Raw genomic sequence first — 26,356 nt, 5'->3', positions numbered from 1 at the left:
TGAAGAATGATGGAAGAGATGACACTGATCAAGGTACATAATACTCATGTGACAACTCCTTTGTATAGCTAATGAAAAATTTTAAAAATGTGAAAAATACATGAAAAGTATGAACATAGTAATAAGAAACAAAGCAATCAATGGGATTTAGCCAGAAAGTCTGATATGGCCACACTGGGAATATGCTACAGAGAAATCCTGGCTTACTTATAAACAGAAATGCACTTTATTTAGCAAGATACTGACTACAAATGAAGAGAAATAGTTATGAGTTACATCTGAGGAATAGAACTTGTTACTGTCAGGGCAAGTAATTGAGAAATTTGGTTATAAGCTTTTTTAGAGCTACTTTATTATTTTTTTTTTGAAGCCAGGGTCTCACTATGTAGCCTACACAGCATATGGCAGTCTGTAGCCTTGGGCTAGCGATTCTCTTCTGCCTAAGTCCTGGGGTTATAACTGTACTCTGTCATGTTGGACTTCAAATCATTTTTACTACCTATCTTTTATTAATGGGTTGATATCCCCCACAGTATTTCACTGGTATCTGATATTATTTAAAAATTAGTTGTTTTATTTTATTTTTTATTTATTTACTTATTTATTTTGGCCAGTCCTGGGCCGTGAACTCAGGGCCTGAGCACTGTCCCTGGCTTCTTCCCGCTCAAGGCTAGCACTCTGCCACTTGAGCCACAGCGCCACTTCTGGCCATTTTATGTATATGTGGTGCTGGGGAATCGAACCCAGGGCCTCATGTATACAAGGCAAGCACTCTTGCCACTAGGCCATATTCCCAGCCCCTGGTTGTTTTAAAGATTATTAACATCTAGATTTCTAGTATAGGCTTTGGCAATTATACAAAATATCAGGGCCATAAGTAATTCCTATTTTGAAATATTTACATACATATGAGATATTTTGGGGATGACAGTGAAGTCTAAGCACAAAATTCATTTGTCACACATATAACCAGAAGGTATGTAACACACATACATATCTGTGCTTCCTTTTGTTATATGGTGACAGGTGTATTGTCATTGCACTCAGCTTGGGATGAAAGGTATGTGCTATTGTGCTCAGTCATTGGCTGAGATGGAGTCTCACAACTTTAATGTTTTAGCAATTTTTATGAATCGAGATCCTCTGATTTCTAAGCAGCTAGGATTACAGGCTTGAGCCATAAGCACCTGGCAATATTTTTTTTTTCTTTTTGGTAAGTAAATTCTTTTCCTTTTTTTCTTCTTTTTTTTTTTTTTTTTTTGTGCTGGGGCTTGAGTTCAAGGCCTGGGAGCTACCTTTAAGCTTTATTGATAAAGGTGGAGCACTCACTTGAACCACAGGTCCATTGCCTAATTTTAGTGGTTAATTAGAGAAAAGAGCCTCAAGGACTTAACTGCATTTTTTTTTTTTTTTTTTTTGCCAGTCCTGGGCCTTGGACTCAGGGCCTGAGCACTGTCCCTGGCTTCTTTTTGCTCAAGGCTAGCACTCTGCCACTTGAGCCACAGCGCCACTTCTGGCCATTTTCTGTATATGTGGTGCTGGGGAATCGAATCCAGGGCCTCATGTATATGAGGCAGGCACTCTTGCCACTAGGCCATATCCCCAGCCCCTGCATTTTTTTTTTTTTGGCTGGTCCTGGGCTTCAACTCAGGTCCTGGACGCTGTCCCTAAGCCTCTTTGTGCTCAAGGCTATCACTCTACCATGTGAGCCACAGCACCACTTCCAGCCTTTTCTATTTATGTGGTACTGAGGAATCGAACCCAGGGCTGTATACATGCTAGGCAAGCATTCTACCACTAAGCCACATTCCCAACCCTGTGTATAAAATCTTTTACAGTATAATTGGTATTAAAAGTATCCTTAGGGTCAAATACTAAAAATAATCTTCAGTCCCCAAGTGAGTACGATTTTTAATTTTAAGGCTATTTACATAATAAATACAATTTTAATCACTAAGTTCTTCTTCATCACTGAAATATGCACTTTTCTTTATCCTTGGACGTCTTGAATCATCTGATGTTGAGGGACCCCCTGAACTAGGTTTCCACTTGTTCTGTTCCTCTTCAACTTTGGCTTGCTATAATGTGATTCAGAAAACAAAGAAAACAAACCCAGTATTTTTTTATATGGTGCATCAACTCAACCATGGCAAAACCATAACACAAATGGCCAGCATTGCCAGCACCTCTACCCAGCCAGGCCATTCAAACAAGAAACTCTCAAACTCAATTTTGTACTATCACAGTGCTAGTCAAAATCATTCTAGGCAATTTCTGAGAAATCTTTTTGGTTGAGTTAAACTCACTCTATTGCTAGATTCTATAATGAAAAACACATTTAAAGTGTTGTGGGACCCGTAAAACCTAGAATGAACAAGTGAAAATTTGATTCATACAAAGATCTTAAGAAACAGCCTTGTTGCTTCAAATTTAGGAGGTAGAGAAAGGTTGCTATGATGAAATGATCATTCGAGAACATAAGGAATTTAATCAACTTTCATAGTGCCTTTCATTTCATGGTGCCTTTTATTTTTGGTAGTACTGAGGTTTGAATTCAGAGCCTTGAGCTGGCTAGCACAATACCACAGAGCTATGCCTCTAACTTTGCTTTCCATTGGTTATCTTTAGCCTTCTAACTAAGCTTGAGAGGACAAGCAGGCAACTACTGTATGGGTTGAGAAGAGATCTACATTGAGTTCAAGGCCTAGAATGAATGGCCTCAAACTACAATCTGCCTATTAATAGTTTCCTAAGAAGCTAGGATTACTGGTATAATTAGTAGTGCAAGCCACCACTGTCTAATTTGTTATTTTCAAATTGAACTTTATTTTTACATAATGTCTTACCATATAGCTCAGATTGGCTTCAAACTTGTGATTATCCTTCCTTTGCTTCCTAAATGCTGATCCCAGAAGTGTACTACTACTGCTCCTGGGTATTTTTTCTTTTCATGATAGGGAGCTGTTTGTTGCCTAGGCTGGTCTTGAGCTTGTAAGCTCCCACTGTGCCTAGCACTGGAACACTAGATACCAGACTGATGCTCTCTCTTCTCTTTTCTCTTACTCTTTTATTTTTTTAATTCCTATAGTGCTGGAGATTGAAACCACAGCTCATACCGTGCTAGGCAAGTTCTCTGTCATTGAGCTGTATCCTGGAACCTTTAAAAGAATATGATACCTGGAATGCTATGGCCTGACTGAGACTGTCAAGAGCAGGATCTTCTCCTTCATCTTCACTTTCTTCTACTTCCTCACTGAGGTATTAGAAAAAAAAAAGTCAGAATGCCATCAATTAACAGGTGAGAGATGAAAGCAATATCGTAAGGTATTAAGAGTAGACATACATACATTTCTTCTGGTTCAGGTATTTTCTTTTTTTTCTTTTTTTCTTTCTTCTTTGGAGGTTCACGTTCTCCAAGTACATTTTTAGGACAGGCATAACTTAAGTGTCCACTTTCCTTTTATTTAATATCAAAAAAGAAAGGAAAAATATTGTATTTTTGGTTGTTAGCAACTTCACTATGACTAATGATTTCAGAACTTAAAAAAGAATATTATTATACAGGGAATATACAAATTAACTGGTGGTTCATGTCTGTAATCTTAGCTACTCAGGAGGCTGAGATCTGAGAATCACAGTTCGAAGCCAGCTTGGGCTGGAAAGTCTATGAGACACTCTCTCTCTCTCTCTCTCTCTCTTTTTGGTCAGTTGTGGGGCTTGAACTCTGAGCTTGGGCGCTGTCCCTGAGCTCTTCAGCTCAAGGCTAGTGCTCTATCACTTGAGCCACAGCGCCACTTCTGGCTTTCTAGTGGTTAATTGGAGATGATAGTCTAGTGTACTTTCCTGCTCCAGCTGGCTTGGAATCATGATCCTCAGATCTCAGCCTCCTGAGTAGCTAGGATTAAAGGTGTGGGCCACTGGTGCCTGGTAAAAAAACAATTATTTTAAGGAAGACCCTGAGATATATTCCCAAAGAGCTACTTTGATAATTAGGGAGTACTTTAGAAGTTTCTCTAAGAGTAAAAGAATTACTTCCTCAAACATTTTAAATAACAAATTTCAAGAAATAAGATAATTCAAAAGTACATTTTGAACTTATTATTTGGTAAAATGGTACAAAACTATTAATTTGCAATATGTTGCCTAACTATTAAAAAAAAAGTGGAAGGCATGGATCAAGTGGTAAAGCACTAGCTATGAATGAAACAGCTGAGTTATAGTGAGGCCCTGAGTTAAAGTTCCAGTACCATAAAACACAAACAAACAAAAACAAAAACAACCCCCAAACAACAACAACAACAACAAAGTGTAGGTTTGGGATAAAACTCAGCAGTAGAGCATGTGCCTAGTACTGAACCAGGCTGGGTTCAACTCCCAGCACCACATAGACTAAGGAATAAAAAAAACAAAAAATTACACATCCAAATGGTATTATTTCAGATATATATTGGGTTAAGTAAGATATATTAGTGGATATATGTTGGGTTAAGTAAAAGATTATTAATTTTTACCAGTTTCATATTTTTTGAGACAGGGTTTTACTCTATAGCCTCAGGATAAGTGCTGTGATTATTGTGGGATTACAGGCCTGTGCCACTATGTCTGCCTACAGTGCTTTTACTTTAACCAGATAGAATGTTCTTTTAAAATTTTTTTCTTTTACTGTAAAGGCGATGTACACAGGGGTAAGGTAATGAGTACATTTAATTTTTTTTGCCAGTCCTGGGCTCAGGGTCTGAGCACTGTCCCTGGCTTCTCTTTGCTCAAGGCTAGCACTCTGCCACTTGAGCTACAGTGCCACTTCTGGCCATTTTGTATATATGTGGTGCTGGGGAATCCAACCCAGGGCTTCATGTATATGAGGCAAGCACTCTTGCCACTAGGCCATATTCCCAGCCCAATGAGTACATTTCTTTTCCAACAGTGTTACCCCCTCCCTTATTTTCTTCCCCTTTCCCTTCCCCCAGTGATCTTTTTTATTTTTCACTGGTACTAGGGTCCTCATGCTCTTGCTTGGCTTTTTTACAAATAGGTAGCACTTTACACTTGAGCCACACCTCCAGTCCACACTCCTATTTGTGTGTGTGTGTGTGTGTGTGTATAGGCATGTGCCCATGCATGTCCTGGGGCACAGCCCCTAAGCTCTTGTGCTCAAGGCCAACACTCTACCACTTGAATCACATCTCCCATTCTGGATTTTTTTGTGGTTAATTGGAGATGAGTTTCATAGACGTACTTGCCCAGACTTTCTTTAAAACACATCCTCAGATCTTAGCCACAATACTCAGATCTCAGCCACCTGAGTAGCTAGGTTTACAGGCCTGAGCCATTGGTGTCCAGTCTCATTCCTAATTTTTAAACACAACCTAAGACTCTGGAACACAGTTTCAAAACATTTATCCAGGTTTAGACTGATAGGATTGACAGAACTAGTATGACTTCTTAACATTTCTTATTCCCACTTTCAGCCTACCTATTTAATCTGGTAGGTACCTTTTTGGTGGGGAGGAGAATTAGGAATGGCAGTGAGGAAAGGACAACAAGCTACTTTCTTACATCTTCCATGTGAGTGTGTAGCCAGGATAATGTCTCTTAGTAATTCTCTAGCCACTTATTAATACCTCTGGACTCAGTTTTTTAAGTATTTTATATATAATTTTTTTGTTTTGTTTTTTTATTTTTTAAAGTTTTTATTATAAAACTGATGTACAGAGAGGTTACAGTTTCATACGTTAGGCATTGGATACATTTCTTGTACTGTTTGTTACCTTGTCCCTCATGACCCCCTCCCCCTTCCCCTATATATCATTTTAGAAATGGAAAACTATGGGACTTAGGCTGAAATTCTTTTGGTACCATTATAGTAGGCCTTATACAATATTACTGTTTCAAGGTTGTATATCTGTATGTTCTCCATCCCCTGCCCCCCCACTCTTGAACTGTAGACCAAATTCCTTTTCTTCCCAAGTTGTAGAATACAGGTGTGTTACCACCTCTGGCATTCATTCATTCATTCATTCATTCATTTATTTATATATATTTTGGCCAGTCCTGGGCCTTGGACTCAGGGCCTGATCACTGTCCCTGGCTCCTTCCCGCTCAAGGCTAGTACTCTGCCTGAGCCACAGCACCCCTTCTGGCCGTTTTCCATATATGTGGTGCTGGGGAATCGAACCGAGAGCTTCATGTGTAGGAGGCAAGCACTCTTGCCACTAGGCCATATTCCCAGCCCCACCTCTGGCTTTTATTATCTCTTCTAATCTCCAAAACTCTAAGTGGCTAACAGAAGATCATGAGGAGAATTAGAAAATGTGGAGATAGTTCAACCACAAATATTAACATCATATCTTATAGAGGATGGGTCACATGATGATACTGGTATAACTTTAGGCTTAAACACAGGCAAATGTTATAGAAAACAGGCACTATCCTTGACAAGAATTTGCAGGTTACTAAAAGCTTTTAAGACAATGAGACAAATAATTATTCTAAGACTGATTAGGAAATTATTTTAAAGATTTAGAAACTGGAGGAAATAATATGTAGTATGACTCAACCTAGATCATCTTGACATACATTTCAACACAACTTTTATAACCTGGGTTTAGCCAGCTAGCAATTCTGGTGAGCACAAATTTAAAAAAACTGCTGTGCTGCTGGGTGCTGGTGGCTCACGCCTGTAAGTCCTTGCTATTCAAGATCTGAGGACTGTGGCTGGAAGCCAGCCAGGGCAGGAAAGTCAGTGAGACTCAAATTGGTAGAATGTTAGCCTTGTGGAAAAAAAAAGAAAGAAAAGCTCAGGGACAATGTCCACGCCCTGAGTTCAAGCCCCATGCCATGGAAAATACCTTCCACTATGGACAAGTTCATTAAGTTTTAGGGTCACTCACCCCACATTCGTAACACTTGGATTTATCAAAGTAGTTTCGCCTTCGGATGAATTCAGCTGCTCTTCCATTGTCAATAGCAATGCTTGCCTTTATCATTCTACCAAATAACTAAGCCAGAGAAAAATATAAATGCACAAGAATGTATTTCACTGAAACCTAAAACTATTTATTTAATTCTGGTTTCTCATATCTTTAGTTTCATTTTATTTCTTGGGTTATTTGAAGAATTTCCTCCTATGTGTAATAAATTCTATCCTGCAGTATTTTTCTTTCTTAGGTTTTACCAATATTGTGGGAAGCTAATACAACACTGACATCCCTTTTTCAGCTCCCCCCACCCCCAAGTTAGATATCCTCTGAATCTATATCCATCACGATTGGCTCTACTGTATAACCCCATCTTTTTTTCTTTTTTGGGGGGAGGGGACTGGATAAGAACAAAGGCTTTTGGGTTAAAAACCTTCATGAGAATGAATGACTTACCTGTTTGTTGTTAATTGCTCTGGTGCAGTTTTGTGCAGAGTCTTTATCCAAAAATAAAATAAATGCAACCCCTTTACTTCTCCTAGTATCTTTATCTTTCATTATAGTAACCCTTAAAACATAAATGAAGAGTCAGTTACACACAAGGCAGAAACAAATAAGACAGATAATAAGCTGGGAGCTCACGCCTGTAACCTGAGCTACTGAGGAGGCTGAAATCTGAGGAGTGGTTTGAAGCCAGCCCAGGCAGGAAAGTCTGCAAGATTCTTATCTCCAATAAAATATTCAGAGAAAGCCAGAGTGGTGCTGTGGCTTAAGTGGTAGAGCACTAGCCTTGAGTAAAAAAAAGCTCAGGGTCAGCACCCAGATCTGAGTTCAAGTCCCAGGACTGCTAAAACAAACAAAACCCCCCAAAAAGAGATATTAATAACTCCTTGGGAAACTCAAGCTTTAAAAAGAGTTAAATAATAAGACGTTTATAAAGAGAGATTAATAATACATTTAAGCAACTGGCCATCTCTCTTCAATATCACCGGATAACAAAGAACAGAGGGGATGTTTTTTTCAGTGTAGAGTGCTTGCCTAGTATGCACAGAGTTCAGTGCTAAAACTCAAGTATCAGTAAAAAGAAAAAAAAGAAAAGCTGGTAGCTACTTAGGAGGCTGAGATCTGAGGATTATGGTATTACCAGTACTGGAATGAAGAAAAAAAAAAAGAATGGGAATCAGGAATGGCATTTGGCTGGGAAACTACTCCTTTGGCAAGCAAAAACATTCAAAGCAAACTTGAGGAATTCTCTTCAATACAAAAATCTAAACAAAAAAAAAACAACACACAAAATTATTTACTGAGTTTCCCAAGAGTTCAGAGTCTGATTATGCCTTAAAAAAAAAAAAGAAATAGTGAGGATTGGGAATGTGGCTTAGTGGTAGAGTGCTTGCCTAGCATGCATGAAACCCTGGGTTCGATTCCTTAGTACCACATAAACAGAAAAAAAGTTGGAAGTGGTGCTGTGGCTCAAGTGGTAGAGCACTAGCTTTGTGCAAAAGAAGCTCAGGGACAGTGCCCAGGCCTGGAGTTCAAGCCCCAAGACTGGAAGAAAAAAAAGAAAAATGAGGGAGGGGATAACAAGCAGGACAAGATATGTAACTGTAACCCCTCTGTACATTACATTGACAATAAAATTATTTTCTTTTTAAAAATGGTGATTTCATGGCTGGAGTAGGGGTAGGGACAAAGAGACTGGAATTTACTTACAGAAAAAAGGGTTGGGCTGGGAATATGGCCTGGTGGGTAGAGTGCTTGCCTTGGATACATGAAGCCCTGGGTTTGATTCCTCAGCACCACATATATAGAAAAAGTCGGAAGTGGCGCTGTGGCTGAAGTGGTAGAGTGCTAGTCTTGAGCAAAAAGAAGCCAGTGCTCAGGCCCCGAGTTCAAGCCCCAGGACTGGCAACACACAAACGAACAAACAAAAAAAAACAAAGAGAAAAAGGGTTGGAGGCCTGGGTCAGTTGTAGAGTAATTCTAGCCACTCAAAGAGGCTGAAATCTGAGGATCTAGGTAGAAGCCAGCCTGATCAGACAAATTGGAACTCTCGTCTCCAATTAATCACCAAAAAGCCAGCACTGGAGGCATGGCTCCAATGGTATAGTACCAGCTTTGAATGCAAAAACTAAAGAGCGTTTGAAGCCCTGAGTTCAAGCTCTATACCCCCAACAAGAAAAAAAAAAAGAAAAAAGTAAAACAGGATAGAAAGGTAGTATGGTTAAAGGTAATACTTGATTCTAGATTAGATCATATCATCAAGGGGAAAAATGCTACCCTAGGACATTAGGTCAACTGATAAAACTTAACATGGATGGCTTAACTCAATAAATTAGGTACTTAGGAGTAAAGGGTGATGATAAGTGTAAATAAACCATGACTATTCAAAATAATGTGTACCTGAAATTTCTGTATACGCAGAAGTATTTTTGATAATGACATAATAGCCAAAATAGTTAAGAAGAAAAATACCTAGTCAAGATGAATATGCTCTTGGGCTGGAGGCATGGCTCATGTGGCAGGGCTTGAGGCTCCCAGTGCCATCAAAAAGAAAAACCCAAACAAAACAAACATGCTCTGAAACACTCCACAATGTAGACCAAGTATAAGATATATTTAGAATGTCTTTGCTTATTTGCCTTTTAGTATAGCTGCCTGAGTAAATTAAATAACAACCTCAATTCTTCTAATGTTGTTGAATTCTTGGTCACAATGGCCATTATCATCCATTATCATTTTTATAGTTTTCCAGAGGTATCTATGCTTGACAAAGGGAGATAATATTTTACATTTATCAGTCTCATAAATGCTTTGTAAGTCATACACACTGATATATTAAATTTTGTTATTTATTGATAAATGGCAACCTATTTATAGTATACTTGATAACATGTTCTAGTGCAAAATATTTGCTTAAAAGAAGACTGATGTCTTTATTCACTTACAAAGGGGCTTCAATTCAACAATCAATAGATAAAAACAGTGCATGTTTTTTTTTTTTTTTTTTTTGGTATTGGTCCTGGAGCTTGAACTCAGGGCCTGAAGTGCTCACCCTGTGCACCCCTCCCCCCCCAAGGCTAGCATTAGCTTTAAACCATGATCCTCAGATCTCAAGTCTTCTGAGTAACTAGGGTTATAGGTGTCAAGACACTGGTGGTGGTAAGAACAATGCATCCTGATCCATGTCACTCCTTCCATTGTTCTCCCCATCTTTCATTGTGATACATTAAATTATATAGGTTCTCACTATATAGCACAAGCTGGCTCCACATCCTGAATTCTAGGATAGGCCATACCTAGTAATTCTTTTCATTTAGTTCTTATTTTTGTCAGTCATGGGGCTTGAACTGAGGGCCTGGGTGCTGTCCCTGAGCTCTTTTGCTCAAGGCTAGCACTCTACCACTTCGGGCTACAGCGTTTATTTCCAGTTTTCTGGTGGTTAACTGGAGGTAAGTGTCTCACAGACTTTCTTGCCTGGGCTAGCTTTGAACTGTGATCCTCAGATCTCAGCCCACTGAGTAGTTAGGATGACAGGTATGAGCCACCAGCTCCCGACCCTATAGAGTCTTACAATGGATAACAACATTAGTAAGAAAATGGCAAGAGATTATTTAAATAAAGTATGACATGTGAAGTAATACCAAAAAACATCAAATCTTTATAGTACACTAAAGATCATTCATAATATAGAAGTTAAAAAAAGTTGCACATATAAAGTCTTAAAACAGTGTATATGTTTATGTAGAAAAGCAATGGAAATACACATAAAACATATATCTTATAATGTGAATACTTACTTCACAACTTTGCCATACTTGGAAAATATCTGAAACAAAAGACCACATAATAGTTTGTAATTTAATTTTTTTTGGCTTTTTTTTGTTGTTGTTGTTTGTTTGAAACCGGTCTTGCTATAGAGCCCAGGCTGGATGTCAATTTTCTTCAGCCTCCCAAGTGCTATTATTACAGGTATATAACTACCACACCTCACATAATTTATAACTTATATACAATGCTCAAATATACATGTACATGTACATATATACAACAGTCCAATTTAATATTGAGTTATACAGCACAAATATCAAATAGGACTACAATTAAAATATGAATCTTTTTTAAGTTTTAGAAAGGATTTATTTTAGCTTAACAAATGACAGAGAAAAACAAACACTGCTGGCTCAAAATGCAGGAAAGAGGTGCTACTAAAGACTCCTTAAAATCTATTTTTGATATAAACATAATACTTAGAACAAGTAATGAATGATTTAAGGAAATGTATCTTATGTTTGGAAGTTTTCTCCTCACACAGTCAAAATCTGCAGTTTATATACAATGACAAAATTCTTCCTTATATTTTATGAAAACAAAATTAGCCTTCTGTCTATTCATGAAATATTTTCTACACTTCAGAGGCTGAGGCAGAAGAACTGTGAATTCAAGCCCAGGCTGGGTATTTAGCAAATTCCTATCTCTGTCTCTCTCTCTCTCTGTGTCTCTCTCTGTCTCTGTGTCTCTGTCTCTGTCTCTCTCTCACACACACACACGTTTTTTTCTAGGTGACAAGACTGTTTTTGTTATTAAATCTTATATACCTGCCTTAGCTTCTAATTATTTACTTTTGATGCCAATCATGGGGCTTGCATTTGGCCTTTGTGCTGTCCCTCAGCTATTTTGCTTGAGGCTAGAGCTCTTTCACTTGAGCCACTTCCAGCTTTTTGAAAGTTTATTGGAGGCAGTAGTCTCATGGATTTTCCTGCTTAGGCTGACTTTGAACCATGATCCCCAGATCTCAGCCCCTTGAGTAGCTAGGATTACAGGCACTGGCTACCAGCATCTGTCTAGCTTCTAAGATTTTTTAAACAAGGGCATGGACTCAGGAAAAAAACAAAGCAAAAAACCTTTACATGTGTGGCAGATGCAAGGCATATATATGGCAACTATCAACTCCTCCATAGCTCTAGCTAAATGTGCTTTTGTTACTAATGTTGTGGAATGTGACTATTCCTTTTCTCCACTGAAGGTCTAAGGTATCACTGTGTAAGCAGACCTTTAGACTACACACACACACATATGAACCTGTAATGGAAAATCCACTTCTAGTGGGTGGAGTGGTGAAAAGCCTGTAATCCCAGGGAGTCTGAAGTAGCATCATGAGTTGTCTGCTGGCCTGGATGACATACCATACTCTATCTTGATGGAGAACAAAAAGAAGAAAAATCCCATTTCATATATCTCCATCCCTTTTCTTCCTTTTTACACTTCTACATCGTCACCTAAGCCATCTTCATCTATTTCTACCATTTCAGCCAGTACCTACCCATATACTTACAGTTCTTATTTACATAATGTTCTGCAGGAAAGTCTTTCAGGATAATACAAACAAGCAACAACAATAAAATTCTACAATGAAGCAAAAATTGGACTCTGATGATGGTAATACTGGAGGCAGAAGACCAGAAATTTCTCTCCACCTCCCCTTCACTTTTTTTTGATACTCATCTTGGGGCTTGAACTCAGGCCCTCAGCATTGTCCCTGGGCTTTGGTGCTCAAGGTGCTCTATCACTTCAGCCACAGCTCCACTTCCTGCTTTTTGTTTGGTAGTTAATTTGGGACATGAGAGTCTCTCGAGATTTCCTCTCCTGGCTGCTTCAAACCTTTTCCCTCAGATTCAGCTTTCTTAGTAGCTAGGATTACAAGCATGAGCTAAGGATGCCTGGCTACAGCAGTAATTTCTAGTGGCAGTCTCACCATGAAGTCACTGAATTACTGTCCTCCTAGCTCAGCCTTCCAAGTGCTCAGATTACAGCCATGACTACAACACCTGGGCAAATTTGACTTTTCCATATCTTGCGTTGCTTCTTCAACACCACATCTTTTGTATATGTATTCAGAATACAGTAAGAATTCAATACATTAAGTTCATTTTGGGGGGTTGGGGAGGAGAGACCTGGACGCAAGTGGCTCACATCTGTAATCCTAGCTACTCAGGAGTCTAAGATCTTAGGGTCAAGGTTTCAAGCTATTCAGGGTAGGAAAGTATTTGAGACTCATATCCCCAATTAACCAGCAAAAAGCCAGAAGTGGAGCTGTGGCTCAAGTGATAGAGCACTAACTAGCCTTGAATGCTCAGGTTCTGAGTTCAAGCCCTTTCTTTCTCCCTCCCTCCCTTTCACTCCATCCTCTCACACACACAAACAAAATCTGTTGTTGTTTTTTGTTTTTTTTTTTTGCTGATGATACATTGAACCCAGGACCTCAGGCTTTCTTGGCAAATATTTTACCACTCAAACCACAGCCCCCCACACCTTTTTCTTTTCTTTCTTACTTTTTTTTTTTTAGATAGGGTCTCATTTGTTTGTCCAAGCTGGTTGGCCTCAAACTTGTAATCCTATCTTCACCTCCTGAGTAGCTGGGAATATAAGCCACAACAGCTGGCTTAATTCTCTTAAGAAATAGTTAATTTTTCTCCTGTTCTGGAAAGCTCAAATTATCTCAACCAAAATACTATGTACAGCATATGCAGGGATCTCTTTATATCTATCCAAAGAAGTTATATTCTTTTTTCCAGTTCCTCTCAACCACCATCTGCAGAACAAATGCAGTATGAAATTTTGTTTTCTAAGGTAATGAAGTAAAGAAACATGCTGGAAGAAATTCCACCTCTTCCCATCACTCTTATCCTGAACCAAAATCAAAATAATAAAACTGTGACGATTCTGCCATGTACATATACTAGAATATATACACTTCCTTAACCTGACAGGGAAGGGACCAGTTTGCTCTCATTGTCCATTCCTCCAAAATTTCCACTCTATTACCAGTTTAAAAGTTAGCAAGCAGGAAGAATTAGCCTATCACAATGGTTCCCACTTCATTACACTAGTTCACTGGATTTTGTTCTGTTTGTCTTGGCCTTTTGAGATAAGCTATGTAGCCCATAGTGGCCTTGAATTCAAGCTCTTCCTACCTCAGTCTCTGGAATGCTAGGATTATATCCACCAAGCCCAGGTATCTTCTGTGTTTGTGAAAAACTTGCTATTCCTTATAAAACCACAGTAAATTCTCTTCAGAAATTATAGGTAATTTTTCACTTATTCCTATTTATAATAAATGTCTTTGATTTTGATGGCAAAAGTGCATTATAATGTACTTACTAAATTTTTTTTTTAATCAGGGAAAGCTATTTGCTTAAATTATAGGCTTGTGCCACACAACCACTTCTTGCTTTTTGATAGTTAATTGGAGATTTGTCTGTCCAATCTGGCTTTGAATCTCAATCCTCAGATCTCAGTCTCAGTATATAGCATACTATTTGCTTACATTAATTCTCTATCTTAAATAATTTAGTAGATATGTGTACTAATAATGAAACTTACCCGATATAAATCATTGTTTGTCAGGGAGAAGGGCAAATTGGACACATAAACAGTGCTCTTACTTGGGGCCAAGCCACCACTCATTTCTGAAATAGAAAACAAATCAACCCCTAAGTATTTTTTAAAGTAGATACTCCTATACCGATTTAATTAAGGCTGACTTTCACACCCTGCTAACATTTTCAGACTGAGTTGTTTAACGAATTTCTTTTCACAAGCCACACTGTAAGGAATTTTTTAAAATTTTTATTAATTAAAATTTGTTGACAAGGTGTTGTGCAAAAGGGGTACATTTACATAATAGGGCAGTGAGTACATATCTTGTGATATCTTACACCCTCGTTTTTCTTTCCCTTCCCTAGATCAGGTAGGCAAATATACAATACTCAGTGTACCAAAATCATATACAGTAGCCATGTGGTGTACACCAAAGAAAATTCACCTAGAACTTTATAACATCAACAATAGAGTTTGCTTATCCTTGTCTTATATGATCATATGTACATAGCTGTTGAGCTATTGTGATCCACTGACAGGTCTATTCTAGACCTTTTTATGTTTAGTAGTTGTTTGGTTTTAGATACATAATGTAAGGTCGCTGACCCAAACCTGTGGAAATACCATTTGACAAGAAGTTTTTTGTTTCACAAACCTGGTCTCTACTGTCCCGCGCCCCCCCCCCCCAACAGTCATATATAAAGGAGACCATGCCCCTTTGTTCTCTGTGTTCTAGGCTTGTCTCGCTCAACATTATTTGTTCAAATTCTGACTATTTCCCTGCGAATACCAATATTTTATCATTTCTAATTGCTATGTAGTATTCCATTGTGTATAGGTACTACATTTTTTTGGATCCATTCATCTGTAGATGGGCATCTGGATTGTTTCCATATTTTGGCTATTGTGAATTGTGCAGCGATAAACATGGATGTGCAGATGTCTTTTTGATATCCTAGGACCTGTTGTTCAGGATAGATGACTAGGAGTGGTATGGCCGGGTCATAGGGTATGTCTATGCAGAGCTTGTTGAGGAACCCCCATGCTGTTCTCCAAAGTGGTTGTACTAATTTGCACTCCCACCAACAGAGGAGAAGGGTTCCTCTTTCCCCGCATCCCCTCCAGCATTTGTTGTTGCCTGAGTTCAGAGTATAGGGCATTCTAACTGGAGTGAGGTGGTATCTCAGGGTTGTTCTTTTTTGCATTTCCTTTACTGCCAGGGATATTGTACATTTTCTCATATGTTTCTTTGCCATTTTTATTTCTTCTCCTGTGAAGTCTCTCTTTAGCTTCTTTGCCCATTTAATAATTGGCTTACTGGGTTTGGAGGGAGTTAGTTTTTTGAGTTCTTTGTAGATGATGATATTAGGCCTTTGTCTATTGCTGACTGCAAGCAATTTTTAAGTCTTGTTTGACCTTTTTAGTACAGGGCTATTTGGGCTCTGAGAGAAGTGGTTTGTTTTTTGCCAGTCCTGGGGCTTGAACTCAAGGTCTGGGCACCATCCCTTCATCTGCTCAAATCTAGCACTCTACCACTTGAGCCACAGTGCCACTTCTGGCTTTTCCTTTTATGTGGTGCTGAGGAATTGAACCCAGGGCTTCATGCGTGCTAGGCAAGCACTCTACCACTAAGCCACACTCCCAGCCCTGAGAGGGGCATTTTTAAAAGCAAGATAAAGGAAAAACCCTGAGACTACTCTTCCAACTTTCTAAGGCCTAGAGCTAGAAGTTGCTTTCTGGCCTACTCCCATATCAAGTGAGAGAGTCTAAACTATTGATTTTTGTTAAGTTGTGATCATATATGTAAGATGCTCCCCCCTCATCCCCCTTTAAGTCTGCACCCAGTACCTGTGTTACCTAGGTAACTGACACATCTGGAGACAGTTACCTCCCCCTTTTCTGAGGTCACATCCAATACACCTGGCCATACCTCCTGCCCCAGCCCTAGATAAGGCAATGCCCTTCAGTGGTACAGCCCTTCTCTCTGGCCATGCATCATCTGGCCCACAGGCCAGCAGTTCAGGAATACTTTCCTCTCCTGCCTGAACACCACGTGGTGTTCTCCTTCATCGGTTATCTACTTTAATAAACCTTACATATGGAGTCAGGACAGGCAGAATTCCTCTGTTTCTCTCTCTCTCTTTTTTTTTTTTTCTGAGGAATATCCCCAGTCCTTACAGGCCCTTTTTCTGTGAACCAACGCCATCTACGGCTTTTGCTGGCCTCCACATCCATGTCCACACCACTTCTCTACTCCGGTGAGTGATACTGATCCTCAGGTTCTCTGTTGCTCTGGTACCATGCCAAAGAACTTCCCAGGCCCAGGGCCTGGTCACCTCCAGGGCTGAGGATGCTTGGCTTTGGAGGCTTGGCCTTCTTTCTCTCTGCTGAGGATGCTAGGTAAAGTCGTAAGCTCTCATTCACTCACTAGGCCGACTTCTTCCCAAACTTTTAATGGGTTGCTGTGTCACACCCCAGCCGGGACACTCAGTTGGAATGCCTCTTGCCAGTGCAATGAGGTCTGCTCAAAATACTCTCACAGATACAGTTTTTGTCTCTGCAATGGTAAATGGTTAGAAGTAATTTATATTCAGGCTCTCTTTGCTCTCTCTCTCCTTTTTTTCCTCTCTTCTTCTTCCTCTCTCCCTCTTGTCTGCCTGCTTGCTTGCTGTAAAAAACTCAGTCATACCATCCTGATAATGTGCCTTGCTAACAAAGCGGCCTCTTTTCACAGGCCTTGGAAACTGAGGCTTGACCATCCAATGTGCTTTGTCAGCAAAGATATCTAAAAGTTGCCTAGTTTCTCTAGCACTGACCACATGGTAGATATTAGGTTTAACAGGTACCACCTTGGCATAATAGCACTACGTGTTCTCTGTTTTTGTCACCGTGGCATCCCATTTCGGCTGACTTGGTTTAACAAAATGTGGCTTCTCCATTTGCTAATCTGAAATTTATTTATTTATTTTTTTGCCAGTCTTGGGGCTTTGACTCAGGGCATTGTTGTAGAGATGACGCCATCTCTACAAATTTGGCTTCTGTAAATGACTTGCTTAACTTATTTGCTCCACCACCTGTGTCAACTTCCTACATCTGTGCCACACTTGCTTTGTTGTGTACTCTACCCCTGCGTCAAGCCCCTACATCTGTGCTATGCTTTTACCTTTATAAACCCCAATTTGAGGACTGCTGGGGGGTCATGGTGGCAGCTCCCGAATCTGCGCTGGGTCTTGGCTAGTCAGCCCGCTTCTTTAGGGGCATAGGTTCAGCTCCCGAGTCTGTGCTGTGTCCCTGGCTGGTCAGTTTCACTTTATGCTTCCTCAATAAACCCATCTTTTTGCTTGAGACTGTCTCTGAGTGGTGGACTCTTGGAGGGATGGGAAATCCCCTCCCGCAAACCCTGTAACATTCCTAACCCCGTAACAGCCTGAGCACTGTCTCTGGCTTCTTTTTGCTCAAAGCTAGCACTCTACCTCTTGAGCCACAGTGACACTTCCAGCTTTTGCTGTTTATGTGGTGCTGAGGAATCGAACCTAGGGCATACTAGGCCAGCACTCTACCATTAAACCACATTCCCAGCCCCTGAAAATCTTGTTTGCTGGCAAAGTTTTTGTTTTTCTGACCACATGGTTGTAAAATGTTGGGGAAAATGTTATTTACTGCTGGAATTCCAAAAGTCTATAGCCAAAATTCATTCTTACTCATTGTAAAACCTATGTGCATGGTGTTTGTGTTACGTGCGTGTGTCTGTGTCTGTGTCTGTGTAAACTTGTTATATCTGGCAATATAATCAAGCCATTTGTTAGTGATGAAAGCCTTGGAAATGGGAATTGAGTAAACAAAGTGTAGGGGGAAGATGGTATGAGTATGTCTTGAATTTTTTCTTTTTGCCAGTCTTGGGGCTTGATCTCAGGGCCTGGGCACTGTCCTTGGCTTCGTTTTGCTCAAGGCTAGCACTCTACCACTTGAGTCACTGTGCCACTTCTGGCCTTTTCTGTTTACATGGTGCTGAGGAATCAAACCCAGGGCTTCATGTATCCAAGGTAAGCACTCTACCACTAAGCCACATTCCCAGCCTGTCTTGAATTCTTTTAAGATAAAGCTTATTGAAATTGGTATGTAATTAGCTTTGATTTAAACACTGATGTAAAACCAGCATGTCAATGTTTATGTCCATCTAGCTGTACTAATCTGTGCCAAAACTCATCACTTCTAAGTTTTGTTATTGTAGAATTTTGGCAAACATTTGTTGGTCAATTCTAGACAATGTGCAGTTTAAGTTCTAGTCCTCTCGGTCTCCTTGTTGCTTTAATTGGAAATAAAAAGGGTGTTTTGTTGTTTTTTTTGTGGCAAAGAGTCGTTCAATCTGAGGACTGCAGTTCAAAGCCAGCCTGGGCAGAAAAATCCCTCTAAAACTTCATTTCCCAACTAACCAGCGAAGAGCCAGGCTGGAAGCATGGCTCAAGAGACTTATCTCTAACCTGTCAAACCCCAGAAGTGGCACTGTGACTCAAAGTGGTAGAGCGCTAGCCTCGAGCAGAAGTGCTCAGGGACAGTGCCCTAGGCCTTGAGTTCAAATCCCGTGAATGTCAACAGGGGTGAGCCATCCCAGCAACATGCACCTAGACCCCTGGAACTCAGCCAGTTTAGGGAACAAGGGGCATGGAGAAGAATAGGAGAATGATGTCACATCCTAAATGGAATCACTTTATACTTGCCCTTTCAAAATCAGAGCCGGGGATCAAGAGATAGGTGTGGACATTAGATGGACAAACTACTCACTTCTAATGGGACAGGTATTTACATTCTCCAATCCAGTCTTAGTCTAGCACACTCTCCCCTACCTAGTTGCCAGATGCCAGAAGTAGCTAGAGACATTTTCCACCAACTCCAGGACAGCATGGAATGCAAGAGGTAAGTATAAGAACTAGCCGAACTAGCCAAGTCACCCAATTAATTTTCTGCTCTAAAGCCTTCCTTTTGCCTTTTGTGTGCTCTGGATTTTTCTTTTTTTTGTCCAGCCCCTGCCTCATGAGACTTCTTCCAGGCTTCATTCAAGAACTGGCATCCACCATCAAGGGACAGCTGTTGCTTGCCTTCTCCGGCCTTTTGCCCCTTGCCAGCAGGAAGTAGCCAGAGTCTACATTCTTTTTCATAATTATTAAAAGGTCAGAATGTAAGGTCCATCCTTGGGAGGGCTCTATGCAGATAGCCCCTTCTCCCCCCTATTTAAGTCAGGGCCCAGTACCTGTGTTACCTAGGTAACTGGCACACCTGGAGGCAATTACCTCCCCTTTTTCTGAGGTCACATCTAATACACCCGGCCATATCTCCTGCCCCTGCCCTAGATAAGGCATGGCCCTTCAGTGGTTCAGCCCTTCTCTCCCACCATGCATTATCTGGGCCACAGGCCAGCAGTTCAGGAATAAACTTTTCTCTCCTGCCTCAATAACCGATAATGTTCTCTTTCATTGGCTACCTACTTTATAGCTTACCCCCCCAGCTGAGGACCGAACTTGGGACCTTGCGCTCGCCAGGCAGGCGCTGTTCCGCTGAGCTAAATAAATCCCCAGCCCCGACTACCTACTTTAATAAATCTAAGTATGTTGGAGTGATGCTAAGAAAAAATTTAATTTTGCATGTTGACAATGTAAAGTTCTTTGGAATTCTTCATTTTGGGTGTTATTACCAAATTATGAAACGAGAGTTAGGTGCTGGTGGCTCATGCCTGAAATCCTAGCTACAGCAGGAGGCTAAGATCTGAGGATCCTGATTCGAAGCCAGACAAGGCAGGAAAAGTCCATGAAACATCTCCAATTAACTACCTACACACACTGCTTGTCATTTCGCGAAGTAGTTTGGAAATAAGCTAGGTGATAAGTAGTTGGGAGAATTAGTTTGGAAACCAATCAACATCCATAGCTATTTTAAAGTATTTCGTGCAGGTTAAAGGTGAACTGCTGAATAAAAGGGGTGACGGAAGAGAGGCAAATCGTTGAGGCTGGTGAGGGGCTGGGGTAAGGCCATAGGAGCAAGGGAAGCTTTTACCTTCAGGTGGGAGCGAGTCCGGACAACCGAAAGGCCGAGGCTAAGGTGGGGCTCAACCCCGGCAGCTCTTCCAGCCTTGAAGAGGTCCAAGCATCTCCCGTCCTAAAGGGACTGTAACACTGAGGTTCAGAAGCAGACTGCGCCTCTTCCCGGATCTGCAGAAACCCGGGCTCCGGGGGCGGGCGCGGTTTGTTGACGTCACGACGCGCGCGCCGGAAGTGCCTCGCCGAGATCGTAGTAGCGGGCGGTCGACTGGATTTCGCGGGTTTTTCCTGGAAACTTCGAGTCGGTGAGCGCGTTTTATTTCTCCTCAGAGATGAGTAGGGATGTGAAAAATGGGCTAATAAGCCCTCCGAGGTTGTGGGCGGGTGTGTTTCGTGGTAGAATGTGGAGTCTCGTTGCATTTGGTTGTGAAGCATTTGTGTGTGTGTCGGTACTGGGGCTTGAACTCGGCCTGGGCGCTATTCCTGAGTTGTTGTTTTTTTTCCGCTTAAGTCTCGCACCACGTGAGCCACAGCCCCACTTCTGGCCTTTTTTTGTGGTTAATTGGAGACTTCTGCGGACTTTCCTGCCCGCGCTAGTTTCGAACCGCGATCCTCTGATCTCAGTCCCCTGAGTAGCTAGGGTTACCGACGTGAGCCACCCATGCCCAACATGGATTGTGAAGTATTATTACGTTTGTACTTCGGAGTGGAGAGACACTCTGAATCTTGACATGAAGGGGAAAAAGTGGTTCTAACCTATCTATAGATTCATTTTTCTTTAGCAGCTTTCTGTGAACAAACAAAACCAAAAACCTGAGGTAACCAGTGACTCGAGATCATTCAGGAGATCGGTAATTTTGTTAAATGTCTTCAGCATACCCTTCTTGACATTAGGTATTTTGGAGGGTTTTTTTTTTTTTAAATCTAAAACAGTCCTCTGTCTCTAATCGGTGAGACAGCTAGCTTGAGAGTCAAATGCACAGAATGACGAAAGTGTTGAAGTTTTTGACACCTTTTTTCTTGCTGTAAATCTAATGAGCACACACTACCTTTTCTCATTAAAAGGTTGAAACAGGCCAATTATTCTTAAAGAAGAATGTTGAAAATAATGTAAGATAGTTTATGCTTCTATTCACCAGTATATACAAGACCAGGCTTCTTACTTTCCTCCTTGGGAGCCTGCGTGTCAGCAGACTGGAACTCAGAGCCCGGTCCTGGAGCCTCCACAATCAATCCAGATTGAAGTCAACGCCATAGTCTTCATCTTCTAAGAGGGACGGAAGTGCAATCCATCCAAGGGTACAAGCTGGATTTTGAGGCATTTATGCCTCAGTGCCCATCGGAGGACCACCTGCGACTAATTCTTTTGGCATAACATGTGGCCAGCCCAACTTCCCCTGCTTCAGATCCCTTCTGTAGTTGGTTTTCGCCCAGCACGTAAGCCTGCTTTTAAGCTGTGTCCTCATCACCTTACCAGCTTTATGCTTCCTCACCCTTGGTTTAGGCTATCCTGGCTTTTGCTTTCCTTCCTCACAGTCACTTCCGAACACTCCTGCTGGGTTCTGTTCTATACTTTTTAAAAAAATCTATTCATCATTCTTAGAAAAATTCTTTTTTGTCCTGACTTTAACCAACATGTGTTTTTTTTCCCCCCCACATCCCAGTGGAGGCCTTTCTGGGATACTTATGAGATTTGCCATAACCTTAGACAAATTGATGATGAACTGATTTCACTTCCTTTGAAAAGCATATTTTTAGTTTATATTTCTATTTATTATTATTTGCTAATGGGATGTTGGTGGCCAGGCCTGGAGGCTGAGATCTGAGAATCAGTCCTTAGATTTTTAATTGGAGATGAGAATTTTCCTGGCAGCCAAATCCCCAAGACTCAAATTAACCTGCAAAAGATGGAAGTGGAGGTATGAGGTATGGCTCAAGTAAGTAGAGTACCGGTCCTGAGGTCAGGCCCTAGTATTGGCACAAAAAAAGAAGAAAAAGTACTTTTTTTCCTCTATTTTAGTATCAATTCAATGTCTCTTCACTAGGACATTTATTCCCCCCTCCCCCTTTTTTTTGGTGTGGTCCTGGGGCTTGAACTCGGTGTTTTGTATTCAAGACTAGTGCGCTACTACTTGAGCCCAAACTTCACTTTTAACATTTTGGTAGTTAACTGGAGATAAAGGTCTCTTGACTTTCCTTCCCTTGCTGCCTTGGGGCCCTGATCCTAAGATCAGAGCTTCTTGAGTAGGTAGGACTGCAGGCTTGAGCCTGATGCCTGGCTCTTCTACCTTTTTTTTTTTGGCTGTTCCTGGGACTTAAAATCAGGGCCTTTGCACTGTCCCTGAGCCTCTTTGTGTTCAAAATTAGTGCTCTACCACTTGAGCCACAGCACAAAATCTGGCTTTTTTCTACGTAGTTTAATGGAGATAAGAGTCTCACAAACTTTCCTGCCCGGGCTGGCTTGGAACTGCAATCCTCAGATCTCAGCCTCCTGAGTAGCTAGGATTAACAGGCATGAGCCACTGGTGCCTGGCTGAGATCTGAGGATTGAGGTCAGAGTCAGTTTGAGCAGTAATCTGTGAGACTTTTTTTGGTGGGGTAGGGCTTGAACTCAGGGCATGTACTGTCCCCTGAACTCTTTTGTTCAAGGCGAGAGCTCTATCACATGAGCCACAGCACCACTTCTGGTTTTCTGGTGGTTAATTAGAGATAAGACTCTCATGGTCTTTCCTGCCTGGGCTGCCTTTGAACTATGATCTTCAGATCTCAGCCTTTTGAGTAGCTAGGGTAACAGGCTCCTGAACTACTACTGCCCGGCGAGCTTTTGTGTTTTAATGTGGAATGCCAGTGATAGTATTTTTTCTCCATTAGGATTGTATGAGGAAAGGACTTAAATGTGTTGAATGTTTGTTGCACAAATTCTTAGACATAGGGAAGAAATGCAAGCTTAAGGGACACCTAAGTAAGTTTATTTACTTTTTATTTTTGCAATTTTTGGTCAGTTATCTTTGTCATATATTTTCTATGTTCCCTAATGCCTTTTCTTGGGTTCTCCTATTCAATATTGTCTGCACTATTTGAACAATCTCAACAAGATTCTTAAATGTCGTTTAGCTATTTATTATTTTTTGGCAGTTGAGGGGCTTAAACTCAGGGCCTGGGCACTGTCCCTGAGCTTTTTTGCTCAAACCACAGCACCACTTCTGGTTTTCTGGTGGTTGAGGTAAGAGTCTCATGGCTTTCCTGTCCTGGTTGGCTTTGAACTATGATCCTCAGATTTCAGCCTCATAAGTAGCTAGGATTAGAGGTGTGAGCTACCAGCACCTTCTTAAAAAGGTGTGTGTGCATGTGTGCTGTTTCTGGGACTTGAACTTGGGATTTGGGTTCTAGCCTTGATCTTTTGTGCTCAAGGCTAGCACTCTACCACTTGAACCACAGCCACTGCCTACCTTTTTCTTCTTTTTTTTTTTTTTTTTCTTTTTGTTTTGATAGTTTCTTGGTGATTACAGTCTCATGGACTTTCCAGCTTGGTCTGGTTTCCAATCACTATCCTCAGATTTCAGGCTCCTGAGTAGCTAGGATTACCAGCTTGAGCCAGAATGCCCAGCTGTTTGTTTTTTTTGGTTTTGTTTTGTTTTTTAAATTACTGCCTGCATTTAGTTTTCCTTGAGTTCTAAATATTGTTGAATACTAACTGAGACTTTGTTTTGGCCATTTTAGTTGGAATCAGTGCCAATTTTATTTTCTAAGATCTTAATAGGTGCTATAATTTCTGTTTAATTTTAGTTGTTTGGAATTTTAAATATTTTCCAGTGAACAACATTACACAGTTGTAGGCTCAAGTTAACCCTTAATCTCTTTTGTGTGTCAGTTTGGATATTTACTTTGCATTAGTCAATTGACCTTATGCTGAGATGAGTTTAAGATTTGAAAGAACTTAGATCTTCCCAAAGTTAATTAATAGGAATTTCCAAGGGTAGGACATAGCTGGTGTTAGTTTTTAAAGCTCTTCAGGTAATTACAGTATATACCAGGGTTGAGTGTCACTGCTTTAACTGCTAGAGCTATGAGACTCTTATTGGTACCTTTTGCACCGAAGTGAAGTGGTATTAATGTCCTGAGAAGTGTGGCAGGAATCTTGGCTTAATAGTGCTTACAAGTAGTTTTCTGAATAATTAAATGGAGTAATTCCTTCTGTTAAGTTTCCCGGAATGGCTCATGTGGTGCTCACATAGACTTCATTTTGGGCCAATAGTACTTTTACTCTGGTAAGGAAAAAGAGCAACAGAGCTATGCATTTATTGCTTTTGCAGTAATATTTATTTTGGGTGAGTAGAAAGCAAAAGTACAGTATCGTGTCACTGCAGTAAGTTGCAGTAAGATGTTTTGATGGACACAAAGAAGGACCAGCGTGCTTCCTTCTAGAGATGGCAAGAGAAGTTGACAATTGAACTGTCTTGACAAGAATGGAAGCTAAAGCAGATAAAAACAGGTTGAGCAAGTAGATATCTAGATATGAAAAAGTTTGCAATTTTGAGTGACTCAGGTTTTTAATTTGGGTGTCCTAGGGTATCATTGGTCAAAACAGAGAAGGCAGCAGATGAAATACATTTCCAAGAAATGTGAAGAACTGTTGTTGCATGTTGGATTGGAGATGTCTATGATTGTGTGTGTGTGTGTGCGCACATGCACGTGCGCCAGTGTACCAGTACTTTAACGCAGGGCCTGGGTGCTGTCCCTGTAGTTTTTTGCTAAAGGCTAGTGCTCACTTGAGCCACAGCTCCACTTCTGGCTTTTTAGTGGTTAATTGGAGGTAAGAATCTCATGGACTTTCCTGCCAAGCTGGTTTCAAACCATCATCCTCAGATCTCAGACTTTTGAGTAGTTAGGATTACAAGCACAGTCAGCAGCACCTGGCTTAGTAGGATGTTCTTTTGAAAGGAATTGAGGTGTAAGTAGAGATGTAGTCATAGTGCCCATTTAATTAGCATTCATAGATTACACTCTGAAATACTGAGCGTATACAGTCTTTCCAAATTGTTCTCAAGGTTTAATCAACAAACATCAGAGAACTCCACTTTAACATAGCTCATATTTCTAGTAGTAAGAGATCAGTAATAACAAACTAAATGTAATTATAGTACCTGAGATGATTAGTGCTATGAAAAAAATGTGAATTATAGCTTAATTTTGATGTTTAAGCACTATATTCACAGAAACTTTAGCAGTTTATTATAGTTTTTTGGCAATTTTCTTTTAAAAGTGAAGTAGCAAGACTTTATTATTTTCTTTTTGTTGTTGTTGTTAATTTTGAGACTTTATTTTTTTAAACATGTTAACTAGCAGCTGATTGCTGTAGCTTCTAAGGTGAATAACTCCATGAAGACATCATCAATTACAGGGTCAGAGAAGCCAGGTGGCCTTAGGATTAAATGTAGGAGTTGCTAGTGGAACATCTGGCTATTTTCCTAGATACTTCTTTTTTAGTGCAAAAGTTTTGCATACTGATTAATACCTTTCACAAGTGATCATTAGGTTGAGCAAATTCAGTAAGCTTACAATGCCAGATAAGCCCATATTTTGGCTTTCTGAAAACAAGCTCTTTGGTTTTCTGAGACAGGATTTTACTGTATAGTTCAGACTGACCTCCAACTCAAAATGCTCCTGCCTTAGCCTCTTAAGTTCAGGAATTATAGATAATGTGTAGCCACATCTGATTTCTAGAGTTTTTATTGTGGTAAAATATCCAGTATGTTTACCATTTTAACCTTTAAAAAATTATTAAAAATGATGGTATTGGAATTTGAACTTAGGGCCTTGTGTGCTTGCCTGGCTGACTTCCTGCTCATTTGGTACTCTACCAGGGGATCCACCCTTCAAGCCTAGCCTTTTGCTGATCATTTTAGAGATGGGGGTCTCACTGACTTCTACACAAGCTGACTTCAGACCACAGTTTTTCAGGTCTAAGTGCCCTTGAATAGCTAGAGTTACAGACATAAACTCAACTCTATTGTAACCATCTTTAAA

At 40.5% G+C, this 26,356-nt stretch overlaps 2 protein-coding genes across 13 annotated transcripts in view; one reads left to right on the top strand and one right to left on the bottom strand.

Annotated features, from left to right (window-relative positions):
• Positions 1-1,901: 1,901 nt before the first annotated feature.
• Positions 1,902-20,495, bottom strand: Zcrb1 (zinc finger CCHC-type and RNA binding motif containing 1). Of its 2 annotated transcripts, XM_048366208.1 has the most exons (8): positions 20,346-20,495; positions 14,301-14,386; positions 10,718-10,746; positions 7,374-7,485; positions 6,891-6,998; positions 3,348-3,457; positions 3,178-3,253; positions 1,902-2,078 (listed from the first exon to the last, which is right to left on the bottom strand). In XM_048366208.1, the coding sequence occupies exons 2-8, from the start codon at positions 14,382-14,384 to the stop codon at positions 1,947-1,949; spliced, it is 651 nt and encodes a 216-aa protein (XP_048222165.1). In that variant the 5' UTR covers positions 14,385-14,386; positions 20,346-20,495; the 3' UTR covers positions 1,902-1,946. The 2 variants fall into 2 exon arrangements, with proteins under 2 accessions (XP_048222165.1, XP_048222171.1); XM_048366214.1 differs by lacking the exon at positions 20,346-20,495 and having other exon boundaries at positions 14,301-14,388.
• An 83-nt stretch (positions 20,496-20,578) lies between these two features.
• Pphln1 (periphilin 1) overlaps positions 20,579-26,356 on the top strand; it is an 84,878-nt gene continuing 79,100 nt past the window's right edge. For 2 of the 11 annotated variants that reach the window (XM_048366132.1, XM_048366124.1), the window contains exon 1: positions 21,631-21,766. In XM_048366132.1, the coding sequence (XP_048222089.1) occupies positions 21,706-21,766 (61 nt within the window). In that variant the 5' untranslated portion in view covers positions 21,631-21,705. The other 9 variants (XM_048366116.1, XM_048366183.1, XM_048366159.1 and 6 more) reach the window with 9 other exon arrangements.

Source organism: Perognathus longimembris, chromosome 1 (genome assembly GCF_023159225.1).
Source record: "Perognathus longimembris pacificus isolate PPM17 chromosome 1, ASM2315922v1, whole genome shotgun sequence".
NCBI classification, from domain to species: domain Eukaryota; kingdom Metazoa; phylum Chordata; class Mammalia; order Rodentia; family Heteromyidae; genus Perognathus; species Perognathus longimembris.
The sequence above is the reverse complement of the archived record's forward strand: the minus strand, read 5'-3'. Positions and strand labels throughout refer to the sequence as shown.

Excerpts from the sequence above, each read along its gene's own strand:
- Zcrb1 (XM_048366208.1), bottom strand. The coding sequence starts at position 14,384 with ATGAGTGGTGGCTTGGCCCCAAGTAAGAGCACTGTTTATGTGTCCAAT. Across the intron at positions 3,458-6,890 it reads CCAAGTGTTACGAATGTGGG|GAAAGTGGACACTTAAGTTA; the intron begins GTGAGTGACCCT and ends ATTAAATAAAAG. Across the intron at positions 3,254-3,347 it reads ATACCTGAACCAGAAGAAAT|TGAGGAAGTAGAAGAAAGTG; the intron begins GTATGTATGTCT and ends CTAATACCTCAG.